This window comes from Danio aesculapii, chromosome 9, assembly GCF_903798145.1.
Source record: "Danio aesculapii chromosome 9, fDanAes4.1, whole genome shotgun sequence".
In the NCBI taxonomy this organism is placed as follows: Eukaryota; Metazoa; Chordata; class Actinopteri; order Cypriniformes; family Danionidae; genus Danio; species Danio aesculapii.
The window spans coordinates 47,143,639-47,161,138 of NC_079443.1; the positions used below are offsets into that span (position 1 = coordinate 47,143,639).

The 17,500-nt window shown below is 33.4% G+C and overlaps 1 protein-coding gene across 2 annotated transcripts in view; it reads right to left on the reverse strand.

Moving 5' to 3' along the window:
* hdac4 (histone deacetylase 4) overlaps positions 1 to 17,500 on the reverse strand; it is a 431,285-nt gene that overhangs the window by 196,495 nt on the left and 217,290 nt on the right. Inside the window, exon 1 of one of the 2 annotated variants that reach the window (XM_056465892.1) lies at positions 4,867 to 5,032. The exons of the other annotated variant lie outside the window; for it this stretch is intronic. Within the exon in view, the coding sequence (XP_056321867.1) occupies positions 4,867 to 4,870 (4 nt within the window). The 5' untranslated portion in view covers positions 4,871 to 5,032. Of the gene's footprint in view, positions 1 to 4,866; positions 5,033 to 17,500 lie in introns of those variants that run through there. 2 annotated transcript variants of the gene reach the window in all.

A 17,500-nucleotide genomic window follows, 5' to 3' on the forward strand; every position in this document is an offset into this window, starting at 1 on the left:
AATTAAATGTAGTAATGTTCAACTTATTTTGTCTGTTTAAATTAAGCTTATATAAATGGTTTCCAACCGCTTACCTTAAGAAAAATATTATTATTATACTTTTTTTTTTTTGAAGTTCCCAAAACTAAAATGGCAATCCACATATTAAAATACAGTAGTGATGATGCTGGGTCATTAAAAAAAACTATATTTGTCTATTAACATTTTACCAATACAGAAAATAGCATTCAAACTCAATGACTTCTAAGATTATCACAAAAATCAAACAAACACAAATAATACCACACCTAAACACATCTATTCGTCATTGGTCGCTTTCATGTCACCTCCTGTCTAAGTGGGCAGGTCTTGCTCGAAAATAAAAGCAGCGAACGTCAATCACAAGACTAATGGAAGGGCAGAGCTCTCAACAGATGGTTTGAATGAAACTTTTTTCCTCATTAAAACTTGAGAAAAAAGTCGACTGAAAAAGAGATGGACATGCTGGACGTGAATGAAAACATTGCTGCATGCTGAGTTACTGTGAAGCCAACCGGCCGATGGTCACGTGTGTTTTAATAGGCAGAGACAGATAGAAAGAGAGAGAGAGGGGATGGGTGAGCAATGCCCGTTCAAATGTGAAAGAGACTAAGGTAGTACACTGCAGGATCCTGGATGACTAACAGTGTGTGCGTGTGTGTGTGTGTGTGTGTGTGTGTGTGTGTGTGTGTGTGTGTGTGTGTGTGTGTGTGTGTGTGTATTGGCCGGCACATCCACAACAAGCCCTCAATGACACAACAAAGACACCAAAAATGAAAAAACAAAACAAAAACGTAGACACTCTCACTTGCAAATCATCTTGCTTTATTCAATTCATCTCTTAAAATCTTTCACTTGTAGAAGTGGTTGATATGAATATATATTACGGTGTAGGGCTGCACAATATCGTGTCAGCATTGATATCGCAACATGCATGTCTGCAATAGTCAAATCACAGGATATGCAATACTGAGTTTGTATGTTGGGATTATTTTTGAGCGAGAGTCATAACTTCAGATGAGATTTGTGGAGTTTAACACTAAAGTTTATCATCTGCATGTGTTTTAACGCCTGTGACTTTGATTCAGGCACAAGAAACTGTATCTTTTGTAAGTATATTAAATATTTATTTTATTTAACTATTTACGATGAACATTATACCGTGTCTTTACATATGATTATTTAATTTCTGTATACCTGAATACTGTTTGGCTCCCCAGAAAACCATAAAGCACTGTAAATTTCTATATTTTATCTTTGCTGTATTGCTTTTAATTTGTTTATTATATTTTAGGCATGATTTACACCCAGAATAATCCCAAATCAGTGTAAAATCAATTAATTCTTTCCAAATAGAGCTATCGAGCTATCTGGTGAAATTATATTCATATCGCAGCAAAATAAAATATTGCAACCCTATGATAATTATTATATGTGCAGCCCTATTATGAATATTATATATTATAGGTGTGAATATTATATGTAAAATGTTGTAACGCTAGACAATAAGATAAGTTAGTTAATGCATTAAGCAGCATTAGCTAATAACGAGAAATACAACTGGTTGTATTAGTTGTTAATTCTTGCAAAAGTCAGTTAAACTCCAGTTCAAACTACTACTGTTGTATTTGTTTATGTACATTTTAAATGTATTAGAAGTATGTCACGTTGAGCGTTTACATAAAATATTAACTTAATATATAGACTTTTAAATGATAATAATAATAATAATAATAATAATAATAATAAACATTTCTTGAACAGCAAATCATGTTAGAACAATTATTGATGGATCGTAAAACTACTGAAATTTCTAATAATTCAGCTTCGCTGGACACTGATTTTAACTCTTTTTCAACATATAAGAGAAGTCTTTTGTGTCTCCAGAATGTGTCTGTAAAGTTTCAGCTCAAAATAGCCATGAGAATATTTACTACACCTTTCTAAATATGGGAAATTTAAGCTGTTTTTGTTGCCTGTGCCTTTAATGCAAATTAGATGGTACTCTCCGCCCACCATTCCCACATGCATGTTAGAGGCACAGAGACTGTTCTGATGGGTGTAGCCTTCACCTGCTGCGTCTCATGTAGATAAAGTCACAGTCACAGACAAGAATAAAGCAGATCTCCCTTACTACAGTAAGAACTTTCCCAATGGTTGTTTGATGTATTAGTTTTGGAGTTAATTCAAGCCTTTCTGCAATGATGAGTCGCACACAATGTCGTTATAAAGTTCAGTTATATCACAACATATATAAAAATAAATATTACAGTTTTTGCATGGCATATGTGACGGGATACACCTTAATATCCACTGCTGTATGGATATCCGCTATGTTATTGTACAAAATAAAACTGATTTAACGTCCACGAACCAGGATTGAATCCTCTTGTCTTATACAGTAATTGTACTGACATGCAGCTGTGGTGATGAATTACGAAGCGATTTTACTGTCTTTATTACAAACATGCCCTGTTTCGAAAACGTTCTTGAGGTGCAGCTGATCACAGAGAGCTGAACAGATCTTTCAATCCCGACTGCTTTGTGCACATCCTGTCTTGTTGATATGATTATTCGTATTACTATGGAGACATGTTAATACGGAGACATGGAGACATGTGGGCGCATTGGCAATAGTCACATCGCAAGTATTTGCAATGTTTAGTCTGAATTATGATTGATCATTTTTATTCAACTCATCTAGTAAAATCATACTCATAATCGCAGAAAAAATTATATATATATATATATATATATATATATATATATATATATAAATGTGGCATTTTTCCAGTATCGTGCAGCCCTAATTTATTACTAATACTAATACTTCAAATATTAAATACAAAACAAAAGCTTAATATTTAGAATTATTTTAACTTAGAAAGAGATTACATTTTAACAACCAGCTCTCAATTCTGATTGGATAAGCTAACATCTGCTGCAAGTTATAAAATATCCATTAACTGCACACGTGACCTCAGTTTATCTATGCTTGTAGATTTTATTATGTTTATTATTCAAATATTGAGCTCAATATTATAAATACTACGCTTATTATACAAGACTTGCTGTGTTCATGCACTCCCCCGAGAATCTTCCCAATCAATCTAAAACTGAAGTGTTCAGATGCAAAAACCTCCAAGTGCCATCTGAACTTTTCTTCTAAAATTGGCTTTCTTCTTTGGTTCCTGTCTTGATTCAGTAATTGCACTTTTACGGCAAAGAATAGGTTCTTTTCAGACAGTTTAACATGAAATAACTGAACATAAACATAAGAGGCAGAGAAAATGCTTATTGTAGAAGAAAATTCCAGATGGCACTTAGAGGTTTTTGCATCTGAACTCTTCAACTTTAGATTCTTTGTTCAACTCATCTAGTGAAATTGTATTTATATCACAATATAAATATAATCGCAGAATAAAAAATATTGCAATGTGTAATTTTTCCAATATCGTGCAGCCCTAATTCATCACAAATACTTCAAAATTAAATACAAATCAAAAGCTTAATATCTAAAATGATTTTAACTTTGGAAGATTACATTTGAACGACCGGCTCTCAATTCTGATTGGATAAGCCAACATCTGCTGCATGTTATAAAATATCCAAAAACTGCACACATGTGAGCTCAGTTTATCTATGCATATAGATTTTATTATATTGTATATTTTATTATGTTTATCATTCAAATATTGAGCTCAATATTATAAATACTACGCTTATTATACAAGACTTGCTGTGTTCATGCACTCCCCCACAGAATCTTCCCAATCAATCTAAAACTGAAGTGTTCAGATGCAAAAACCTCCAAGTGCCATCTGAAATTTTCTTCTAAAATTTGCTTTCTTCTTAGGTTCCTGTCTTGATTCAGTAATTGCACTTTTACGGCAAAGAATAGGTTATTTTCAGCCAGTTTAATATGAAATAACTGAACATAAACATAAGAGGCAGAGAAAATGCTTATTGTAGAAGAAAATTCCAGATGGCACTTAGAGGTTTTTGCATCTGAACTCTTCAACTTTAGATTCTTTGTTCAACTCATCTAGTGAAATCTAGTGAAATTGTATTCATATCATATGTATTCATATCATATCACATATTCATATCACAATATCAATATATCGCAGAATAAAAAATATTGCAATGTGTAATTTTTCCAATATCGTGCAGCCCTAATTCATCACAAATACTTCAAAATTAAATACAATTTAAAAGCTTAATATCTAAAATTATTTTAACTTTGGAAGATTACATTTGAACAACCGGCTCTCAATTCTGATTGGATAAGCCAACATCTGCTGCATGTTATAAAATATCCAATAACTGCACACATGTGAGCTCATCAGTTGAATTCTACATGAATGCGGCAAGTTGCTCAGCAACTGTAAAAAAAAAAAAAAAGAACAAAAAGATCTGCACTTCTTGTTGCCAAACACCCTTTAATAACAAGTTCCTCGTCTTGACTTGTTCGGGACACGTCCCATTCTGCATTTCCCATTAATCCACGGTTCTCCACTGCTCTCACGTGTAAACAACATAACCACCACATGGACGCATCTATCACAGTACAAACGGTACAGAATGATCCCTCCGTCCATCCGTCGTCACACCCTACTTTCCATCCTCACCAAACACACAGGACCAAGCCCAGAGGCACCCCTCACAAACAAACACACGACACAGTGACAATAAAGTGTCCTCATCACTCACTAGACAGTGTTCAAGGATGCAGCGTGCGTTTACACACACACACACCCACAGCCCAGCGTTCGCGTATCTCAGCACCATGCAATAAAGCGCACCAGTCCGCCCACTCAGAACAGCCTGTACAGAAACGCTGCTTACCCATCAGCCCCTCACGTCCAGAGCAGGGAGAGACGGCAGACAGCGAGCCGGAGGGGTTACAACACGCGCACAGCGACTCCCACGATGCCTCGACCAGCGCTGAGCTGAGTGTGTGTCTTTCACATTCCCCGTCTCGCTCTCACTGACTCGCTCTTCCCTCCGGCTGTGTCTGTATCTCTCACTCCGTCAGGCTTGCTTGCCCCTCCCTCTCTCTCTCTCTCCCTTTCTCTTGCTCACTCGCTCAGCTGGTGACATCACAGAGCCGTTGCAGGCATGCTGAGTGTTTATGTGCACTGCTGTAGTTTCCTGGAACACGGGGCAGATTCACAGAAGCTCCAGACTCTCCTTCTCTCTCTCTCATTAGCACACTACTCTGATGTTTACATAGAGCGCAACGGTGACCACCCACTTGTTCTGCAGCTCTAGCTAGGGAAGTGTTTTCCCCCATTCAATGTATATACAATGTTTGCAGGGAAAAGACGTAAACCACAGCAGAAAGCTCCAAGGTGAGTCACAACATTAGGTTGAGTTCTATGGAAAGGCGACTGAAGGGGGATGGGGGGCAGAAGGATGTGTTTAATATATTTTATGAGTAAGCTAAATCTTAATTCACAAAGCATTGTGACTATTTTTCAGAAAGCATATTAGGAATAAAGGTAAAATACATCCACATGTTTTTGTTGTTTGTTTGCAGTATACAGAGCAGAGCTTGTACTGTATACTGTATTCATTTTTTTATAAATGTTCACTCCGTTTATATAAAAATACAAAACTCTTGTCCTCGATCCCAGTTGTAAGAGCAACCAATAATAACTTGTTTTAAAGTTGATCGTTTGAAAAAGTGGCAGAAGGTAGATTTTCCCATGAATAATCTGTTGAACTGCATACCAATCATCACAAATACTGCCGAAGACCTATTGGAACCTGCGTGGACCCAGGATTCTTACAGAAATCAGTCAAGTTTGGTGAAGGAAAAATCATGGTTTGGGGTTACATTCAGTATGGGGATGTACGAGAGATCTTCAGAGTGGATGGCAACATCAACAGCCTGAGGTATCAAGACATTTGTGCTCCCCATTACATTACAAACCACAGGAGAAGGCAAATTATTCAGCAGGATAGCGCTCCTTCTCATACTTCAGCCTCCATATCAAAGTTCCTGAAAGGTACTGAAGGTCAAGGACTGGCCAGCCCAGTCACCAGACATGAACATCATTGAGCATGTCTGGGGTAAGATGGAGGAGGAGGCATTGCAGATGAATACAAAGAATCTTGATGAACTCTGGGAGTCCTGCAGGAACGCTTTCCTTGCCATTTCAGATGACTTTATTAAGTTATTTGAGTGATTGCAGAGATGTATGGATGCAGTCCTCCAAGCTCATGGGAGTCATACACAATATTGATTCTTTTTCCACAGCACCATGACTTTATATTCTACACTGTACATTATTTCTGTTAAGTGACAAGACTTTTGTCTAAGCAAAGTCAGACCTTACTGTTCTAATTAACGGATTAAAAATCAAGGCATGATCATGTTTTATTTTGGTAAAATAAGCGTAATCTAGAGGTCTTTGTCTTTCATATAAGCCACTTCTAGATACCAAATGATCAACAAGAAGTCAAGTTATTATTTGTTGTTCCTAAAACTTGGATAGGTGACAAGACTTTTGTCAGGTAGTGTATATATAACATTTCAATACATTAAATAATAAAATAGTTAGTCTTTTTTTTTTATTAAATATAAGTTTGAAGTAAAGGATCAAAAAAATGCCAAAAAAAATTTACTTTACAGATATATATATATTATTTTTGCTCCATAACACTCCTAACAGAACGATCTTATAAAAGTTTTTCATAAGAACCTTTAACTAAAGTACAAATAAACACCAATGCTAACATTTATCTCTGAAGACTGCAAGACCACTAAAATTACAAAACATCAGAAAGTAAGTCTTGACAGTTTAAACTTACCTAAGCTACCAGCTTTCATTTCTAATCAAACTACCCCTTTAAAAATGACCAGAATATAAATCAACAGTGTAACCACCCATCTCATCTCATCTGACTACACATTCCCCTTCCCAGCTGGCTCTATGAAGCTCATTTACAGATCCTCTCCAGCTCTGTATTTTATTGATCGATTGACTCGTCGGACAGGAATATCTGGACGATCATGAGCTTCAAGCAGCATGCACGGCCATCGATCATCTCCAGCTCATTGTTCAGGGAAATCCCAGGACTCTTAAAACATCAAGCTATTTATTTCGAAATCGCTAAAGCCAGGACAAAAACAAACACCATATAATGGCATAATGATATATTTTGGCATGAGTATACTAAATATGGAGATCGCCATTATTGGGAAGAAAAACACAACATGCATGATTAGCTCTTTTGTCATTGAATAATTGATGGTTATAAGCAAAGCCGGAGACCGAGGTGCTTCAGAATACAGAAAAAAAAAAAAATAAATAAACCACAAATGAGAACATTAGAGGAATGATGGATGGACAGTCATTGGGATTTTGAGTCACAAACTTCATCATTTGACACAACATACGGCCCTGTCCATGAACACTAGGGGATAGGACACAAGGAAAAAAATAAAACCAATTGGTTCTTCTGTGGGCGGCCCAGTGGCTCAGTGGTTAGCACTGTCGCCTCACAGCAAGAAGGTCACTGGTTCGAGTCCTGGCTGAACCAGTTGGCATTTCTGTGTGGAGTTTTGCATGTTTTCCCCATGTTGGCGTGTGTTTCCTCCAGGTGCTCCGATTTCCCCCACAGTCCAGAGACATGCAGTACAAGTGAATTAGGTAAACAAAATTGGCCATTGTGTGTGAATGCGTTACTGTATGGGTGTTTTCCAGTGCTGGGTTGTGGCTGGAAGGGCATTTGCTGTGTAAAACATATGCTGGAATAGTTGGTGGTTCATTCCGCTGTGGCAACCCCAGATAAATAAGGGACTAAGTCAAAGGAAAAGGACACTGTTCATATTTCTGCCGCGCCATAGTTTAACTTAAAATTGCATGCGAATGTGCGCGTCTGGTGTGCGATACTTCTTACTGTCATATGCACGTCGCAGCACGGCTGAGTTATTTATTTACATTTCAGTAATACATTTCCGTATCTGAATAAAGTCAAACTCTGCAGAAAATCCTAAAGCATTTTTTTTCTCTTTTTTTTGCTTTATTGTATTTATCTACGCTTACAATTTGTTTATTTTTACAGATTCACTGCCCTCGGAAATATCCCAATTGGTCTCCAAAGATGAAACCTTTAAAATAGAGCTATTTAAGTCATCTGGTGAAATTATATTCATATCGCAATATACAGTTTAAGTCGCAATTATTATTATTATTTTTTTATTTATTTCCTAAACAACAATTAACAAAGGAAGGAATTTTTCACAGTATTTCCGATAATATTTTTTTCTTCTTCTGGAGAAAGTCTTATTTGTTGTTTTATTTAACTTGTTTTATTTCGCCTAGAATAAAAGCAGTTGTTAATAATAAAAAAAAAAAAATTAAAAGGTCAGTATTATCAGCTCTTTTAAGCAATATTTTTTTTTTCCCGATTGTTTACAGAACAAACCATCCTTCTAAAACGATTAGCCTAATTACCCTAACTTGCCTCGTTAATCTAATTACACATTTAAATGTCACTTTAAGCTGAATACTAGTATTTAGAAAAATATCTAGTCAAATATCATTTACTGTCATCATAACAAAGATAAAATAAATTAGTTATTAGAAATGAGTATTAAAACTATTATGTTTAGAAATGTGTTGAAAATATATTTCTGTTAAACAAAAACTGGGGAGAAAAATATACAGGGGGGCTAATAATTCAGGAGGGCTAATACAGTTGAAGTCAAAATTATTAGCGCCCCTGTTTATTTTTTTCCCCAATTTCTGTTTAACGGAGAGTAGATTTTTCCAACACATTTCTAAACATAATAGTTTTATTAACTCATTTCTAATAACTGATTTATTTTATCTTTGCCATGATGACAGTAAATAATATTTGACTAGATATTTTTTAAGACACTTCTATACAGCTTAAAGTGACATTTAAAGGCTTAACTAGGTTAATTAGGTTAACTAGGCAGGTTAAGGTAATTAGGCAAGTTATTGTATAACGATGGTTTGTTCTGTAGACTATAGAAAAAATATTAGCTCAAAGGGCTAATAATTTTGACCTTAAAATAGATTTTAAAAAAATTTAAAACTGCTTTTATTCTAGCCAAAATAAAACAAATAGAAAGAAAAAATATTATCAGACATATTGTGAAAATGTCCTTGCTCTGTTAAACATTATTTGGGAAATATTTAAAACAGAAAAAAAAAAAAAAAAATGGGGGGCTAATAATACTGACTTTAACTTTAAGTCTGACTTCAAATGTATATCGCAGAAAAACAAAACTTTGCAAAGTAAGCCCAAGATACGATACAGTTGTTGAAACTCATTCAACCCAAAATCGTGACCACTGAACAGTGATAAAATCCGAACCGACAATTTAGTGAACCGTCCCACCCCTAATGAACACACCAATTTTTTTGGGAGGAGGGAAACTGCGTCCATCTTCATGGGACGCCCTGCCCGACAGGTCACGTTGGTAAAGCCTGGCGCTTAACAAAGCATAAAATCAATGGCACATTTACTTGGGCTCAATGTTAATCAATACGCAGTGTGTACAGATACGGGCACAGAAAGAGCGAGAGAGAGAAAGAGAAAGAGAGAGAGAGAGAGAGAGAGAGAGAGAAAGAGAGAGAGAGCGAGAGAGAGAGAGAGAGAGAGAGAGAGAGAGAGAGAAAGAGACAGGGGGAGAGAAGGAGAGAGCGCTGAAATATTTATCCTACAGATCCCTTTCATACAGCGACGCCAAGCAAACAATACCACACGGCCAACACCCAAACGAAGTGCTGCTGGATCCTTTACAAAGAGCCTGGAGCCTTAAAACTCAGCTCAGCCCAAAATAGGGAGAGAGAACACAATCCAGGCTCTCACATAAACAAACTCGACCAAGATAAATCTTCTCCAACATCACAAAAGACCAAATGTAATCAACAAAGCCTCTGTCTTCAGATTAGTTGGAGTACTTAAGTACAAAGGACAGGGTATGTAAATTAGCGATAAGCAGTGTAGTTTGCGTTGTACAGTGTATCGTTTACTGCCCTGTAACCATCTTAGAATGGTTAGACATACAAAAAGTTTATGATTATTGCTTTGGCTCGCGCACAAGAGTTCGTCGGTTAAAGGGATAGTTCACCCGAAAATTAAATGTATTCACTGTTTACTTTCCCTCAAGTGGTTCCAAAGCTTAAGGAGTTTCTTTCTCCACAAAAGACAAGATTTATACACAAAAGAAGATATTTTGAAGAATGCTGAAAACCTGTAACCATTGACTTTCATAGTGGGAAAAACAAATACTATGGAAGTCAATGGTTATAGATTTGCTTCAAAATATCTTCTTTTGTGTTTAACATAAGAAACTCTAACAGGTTTGGAACAAGTGAAGAGTGAGTAAATGATGACAGGCTTTTCAATTTTGGGTGAACTATCCCTTTAAGAGGAATATATTGTTAGAGAAAAATGTGGTTATTTTAAGAAAAAAAAGGCAACCTAACCAGTTTTGTGTGGATTTTAGAAATAATGATTAAGGACTGACTCTTTTCAGTGAATCCGGTGCTTTTTTTAAGCATTGATTTTTCTTTTTAGTGAAACAAAATATCATCCAGCTAGTGCTGTAAGATTCCTTGAAATGACTTTTAGAGAAAAAAGTGAAGGACTAGAAACCGGTTCTGAATGATCATTTTCAATGAATCAAAAAATAGTTCAACCAGTGCTGTACATAATGATTCAAAAAAGTATAAAGTGAATATCCAAGCTTGCCAGATATGTACTGCAAGATGCATTTTAAAGATCGCTTGTGGAAAACATCTACTGTGTTCAAGGGTCTAACAAAAGTCCTTAAAACAAACATTCACAAATGAAACATTGCAAAGACAAACTCTAAACGTTAATTTAACATCTGAAAATTGACATCTAATAGATGTTTTGCTGTAATCTGTACCATCACAGTTGAACTAAGTGTTCATTTCTCTAGAGTTTACAGCATCTCTTTCACAGTTAATGTTTAACAGTTTCACAATTATACTTTAAAGATTCCCGTGCAAGATATGTCAGCAAATGCTCTAATAAATACATCTTCCAGATGTAAACAAAAACATCAAATAGACATCTCCACAATGTACATGAATTAGGGCAGAACAATACCGTTTAAACATCAATATTGCAATGTGTGTATCTGCAATAGTCACGTCGCAGGATTAGCTTGCTTATTAAAGATTAAAAGATGAGGATATTATCAAATATTATTTTTAGATATTGTATTATTTATACAACAACCACAATGTTATTTTATGTCTGATTGTGCAATTTTTGTATTTGAATACTGTTAGATTTCCCAGAAAACCATAAAGCATTGTTTATTTAACGTTTTTATTTTTGCCGTCATATTTATATATGCTTGTAATTTCTTATTATTTATGCAGATGCACTACATAGACAAAGACTTGATCAGTCCAATCGATCTAAATTAATAAAATCCTTCCAAATAGAGCTAAATTATCTGGTGAAATTATATTCGCATCGCAATATACAGTTGAAGTCAGAATTATTAGCCCGCTGAATTATTAGCCCCGTTTATTTTTTTCCCAATTTCTAATTAACGGAGAGCAGATGTTTTCAACACATTTCTAAACATAACAGTTTTAATAACTCTTCTCTAATATCTGATGTATTTGATCTTTTCCATGATGACAGTAAATAATATTTTACTAGATATTTTTCAAGACACTTCTATACAGCTTAAAGTGACATTTAAAGGCTTAACTAGGTTAATTAGGTTAACTAGGGAGGTTAGGGTAATTAGGCAAGTTATTGTATAATGATGGTTTGTTCTGCAGACTATCAAAAAATATAGCTTGAGGGGGCTAATAGTTTTGACCTTAAAATGTTTAAAAAAATAAATAAATAACTGCTTTTATTCTAGTCGAAATAAAACAAATTAGACTTTCTCCAGAAGAAAAAATATTATCAGACATACTGTGAAAATTTCCTTGCAGTGTTAAACATCATTTAGCAAATATTTAAAATAGAAAGAATAAGGGCTAATAATTTTGACTTCAACTATATATATATATATATATATATATATATATATATATATATATATATATATATATATATATATATATATATATGTATATATCGGAGGAAAACTAAATATTGCAATGTCAGATTTTTCCAATATCGTTCAGCTCTGATATGAATTATCCACAAAATATATCCCGAACTTAATCTGATTCGAGAAAGAATGCTTTTTTTTTAGAACTGATTCTTTGTAGAAAACAAAACAAACAAATCCATCTTTTTTAGAGACTTAAGAACTATTTATTTTTAGTGTAACAAAATATATAGCATAACCAGTGCTGACTGATTCCTGAATAAACAAATGAATCTTATAAAGTATGAACACACATAACATTAATTCAGAGCAGTTACTGACTAAATGAAATGCTTTTGTTTAAGTTTAATGTTTAAGTTTATATTTCAGCAAAAACAAGACTCACTTTTTTAGATTAGACATTGAATTAAATGCACTAAAGTGAATTTATGCATGTAGAAAGCATTTTAAATGCAAGTATTTTACTAAACTTCAGTGGGAAACAATGATCGAACATCAGTATAACAGACGTATTTATGCAGTAATGTAATAACATTTATTCTGATATGGCCTTCTAAAAAAAAAATTAATAATAATAATATAAATATATATATATATATATATAAGAATAAGATATTATAATAAACTTTGTGGTATTAAATTTGCAATTAATAAAATAAACAAATCTTGCTGACAAATGCTAAAACCAAATATAAAGATTGAATTTTTTGGGGAAGGAGGGGGTAAATGTTTGCTCTAAATCTGACAAGATATCTTGTAAATAAACTATCGTTACACTGATAAAAATGTGATAAAAGTTACAATTTTAGTGATAAAAATGTACAATTACATAAACATACATACAATTTTATTTCTGTGCACAGGAAAACCTAAATTATTAATTTGGTACAAAACCATTATGGGCAGAAAATGTCATCAATAGAACAGAAATAGGAATTCTTACAATCCCTCCATCTCTCTACAAAAAAAACCTGTGTACCCCTGAAGTGTGCCTCACACAGGTGAGTGGGCTTGTCAAACCACCTGTAGAAACACTCTTCTCTTCTCTATATGCACCGGACACTTTAATTAAACTCCATCTCATAAGGACTCAAACAGGAAAACAATGTTTACTTGTGAATGCATCACAAATTATGTTGTTTTCATCAACTTGAAATACTTCTTTACATAATATCTTGCACAATATTATTCTGTCATATGTGTTACTTGTATAGTCTGTCTTAGGTTAAGTGTACAGTTTAGTATTTATACTATGTATAATTAATAGTTAGATAACAGCTCTGGTATAAGTTATATAAAGACATATGTACGAAATAGCTCTTATGTCCGGTGTTGTGTTCATATTTATCAATAAGTTTCTTTATGTAGCATCGTGGTCCTATGAGGCATGACATTTCGTCACACTGTTTGTCAGAATGGCAATAAAGCGTGATTAAATCGTTAGTGACACCACAAAGGATGTGTAATGTTAAAGCTGAATCGGAATTAGGCTAGTCACTATATCTATTTTTGGTTGTATGATATATTGCACCAAATATATTGTGAATATTATTGCTATTTTAAGACCATTTTATGCCACTCAATATATAATGTCAGAATGATAATATAATATCATAACAATGCAAGTACACTCTTCCAAAGAACACATCATATTTTATTCTTAAGAATATTTAATTGAATTATAGTCATTTTATATAGTCGTTGCCCAATCAGATAACATATTGCTAGAATTGTTTATGTATGGGCATTCTAGACACACCGGCCACTTTATTAGGTATACCTGTCCAATGCTCATTAACGCAAATTTCTAGTCAGCCAATCACATGGCAGCAACTCAATGCATTTAGGCATGTAGACATGGTCAAGACGATCTGCTGCAGTTCAAACCAAGCATCAGAATGGGGAAGAAAGATGATTTAAGTGACTTTGAACTTGGCATGGTTGTTGGTGCCAGACAGGCTGGTCTGAGTATTTCAGAAACTGCTGATCTACTAGGATTTCCATGCACAACCATCTCTAGGCTACTTCCAGCAGTATAATGCGCCATGTGATAAAGTGCGAATCATTGCAGACTGAATTCTTGAACATAACAATCAGTTCACTGTACTTAAATGGCCTCCACAGTCACCGGTATCAAGCCAACATAGCACCATTGGGATGTTGTGGAATTGGAGGTTTGCATCATGGATGTGATGCTATCATGTCAAAATGGACCGAAATCTCTGAGGAATATTTCAAGTACCTTGCTGAATTTACGGCACGAAGGATTAAGGCAGTTCTGAAGGCAAAATGTGGTCCAACCGGTACCTAAGGTGTACCTAATAAAGTGGCCGGTGATTTAGTATTGCATCACCAAAACTGATTGAGATCATGTGTTGTGCAATAAGTTGATATATTGATTATTGTGACAGGCCTAATTGAAATCAATATGAGAACACATTCAGACCAACATTTTCTGCAGGAAATGTAAAAATGCAGCTGGACCTGAGCGACCGGAACAGAGTCTATGACGCAAACACTTCTTCTCGACAAACCGATTTTCAGAGATAACAGGCACGTAAACACACAGCCGTGGACTAAAATAGGCAGAGTATGAAGAACAACAAGTGGCAGTCAAAGAGTTTTAGCAGTGATGTCAGTAAGCTGCTCTGATCAACAACACTAGTGGCCATTGAAAAACACCTGGGCTTCAAACACATGGAGTGAAGCCAGAGAAAAGAAGAAAAAAAGTGTGGTTGAAGCTCATGCAAAGCAGCTCTGCTCCACAAGTGGTAAACCTGTTCCATGACAGCCTCGGAAAGAACCCGGATACAAACTCTCGCTTGGGATTATTTGAGTACTGAACAACAGATCCATGCCGATAAAGCGGGCAGAAATAGAATGAATGTAAAAGTGAGTGGAAGAAGGGAAACTTTAGCAGGATGTGTGAAGGTGGGTGGAAATGTTGGGGTGTTTCCACTACACTGTAGAATTAGAAAAATATAGGAAAATAAAAACACCAATTGATCTCGATTCTGTGCTTTAAGAACTTTCATGTACTGCTTATTTCAGATTCTTCATAGCCTTATTAAGGGGTCCCTGAAAGAACTCGTAACAGTCCTCTTTATAATAATATTAATAATAATAATAATAATAATAATAATAATAATAATAATAATAATAATAATAATAATAATAATAATAATAATAATAATAATAATAATAATAATAATAATAATAATACTCTGTAAATTATACATTAAAATGATTTTAATATTTATTAAATTCTATAATTTTATGACATTTTTTTAAAATATATATTACACATACACAGTACACACAATAGCAACGTGTGTATATAATGTACATGCACATACAGATCGCTAAGGAAAAACGTGTTTTTAATTGTTCGCTAAGGAAAAAATTAGATTTTTAATTGTTATTGTTTTCCCTTAAACATTAGACAGTAATACAAATTTGTATTGCAAAGAATAGATTTTTCATGGTTAATACTGTGTATTTTACTATTAAATATATTGTTATTATTATTATTATCATCATCATCCTCATTATTGCATTACAGATAAAATATTATTTTTGTAACATACCAATTTTCTATTAAATATATTACTATTATCATTATCATCATTATTATGATTATTATTAATATTATTATTGCATTACAGATAATAAAATAAAATAACTTATACAGTTCAATTATTAAATTGTGTTTTGCTATTAAATAAATTATTATTATCATTATCATTTTTATCTACTATAATCTACGATTAGACTACCACAAATTTGTATTGCAAATAAAATATTTAAAAATAGATTTTTCATGATTAAATGTATTTTACAATTAAATAAATTATTATTATTATTATTATTATTATTATTATTATTATTATTATTATTATTGCATTACACTGTGAAATCCAACAGTCAACTTTATCAAATGAAATGAGTGTTGTTAACTCAAAATTTACTGAAGTTAATTCTACTCATTTGAAAAGAGTTTTAAAACTAATAATGAGTTAGGTAATGAGTTAATTAAATACCTCATTACTTCAACTTAAGTTCACAGTGCTCATATAGATTAGTTTTTTTTAACTCAAATGGTTTGTTGCAATTGGTTTCCTCTAACGGTTTGTGTTGCCTTAATAAACTTATTGGGTTTTACAGTACTCAGCTGGTTCGAGTTCTCTTTATTCATTGGGTTTTACTGTGCTCAAATTGCTTCGTTTATTATTATTATTATTATTATTAAGTTCTAGTAAAAACAAGAAAGATCCATTTACATATTTTTCACTAGTGTTACAACTAAAATACATGGCCTTTAGGATAACCTAACTAAATTATAAGGCTATCTATTATATTTACACATTTATGAAATATAACAAATTTAAATACACATTGCGCCAATAAAAACTTAGCAAAAAAAAAAAAAAACATGCATAAATAAATAAATAAACATATCAAAACAACAATGATAATAATAAACTATATTATAATGTGGAAGAAGGATGTATGAAGGTGGGAGAAAATGTTGCTGTATTCTAGTAAAGTTCTAGCAAAAACAAGAATGATCTATTTAAATAGTGTTCACCAATGTTTTTATATATACAGTTGAAGTAAAAATTATTATTGATTTTTTTATTTTCTTTTTTAAATATTTCCCAAATGATGTTTAACAGAGCAAGGAAATTTTCACAGTATGTCTGATAATATTTTTTCTTCTGGAGAAAGTCTTATTTGCTTTATTTCGGCTAGAATAAAAGCAGTTTTTAATTTTTTAAAAGCCATTTTCAAAATTATTAGCCCCTTTAAGCTATATTTTTTCGATAGTCTACAGAACAAACCAACATTATACAGTAACTTGCCTAATTACCCTAACCTGCCTAGTTAACCTAATGAACCTAGTTAAGCCTTTAAATGTCACTTTAAGCTGTATAGAAGTGTCTTGAAAAATATCTAGTAAAATATTATTTACTGTCATCATGGCAAAGATAAAATAAATCAGTTATTAGAAATGAGTTATTAAAACTATTTTAATTAGAAATGTGTTGAAGAAATCTTCTCTTCAACTTCAATTGTATATGCATTAAACCAGTAAAAATCAACAACAAAATAAATAAATACATAAATAAACCCATGTCAAAAAGAGCAATGCTAACAATAAACTATATTATGATGAACTACTATGTATATTTAATTATTAACATGTATTTGCATTACACAGCAGTCTAATCATTTCAGAATAGGCTAAAGAGCACTCGATCATTAATCCAATCATTACTGATCTTAAAATAACAGAAAAAACAACCATCAGTCTCTATCAAACACACTGCCACTTCCTCCAGCGCTACTTTAAATGTGCTAAAACAGCCGTATGCATACAGGACA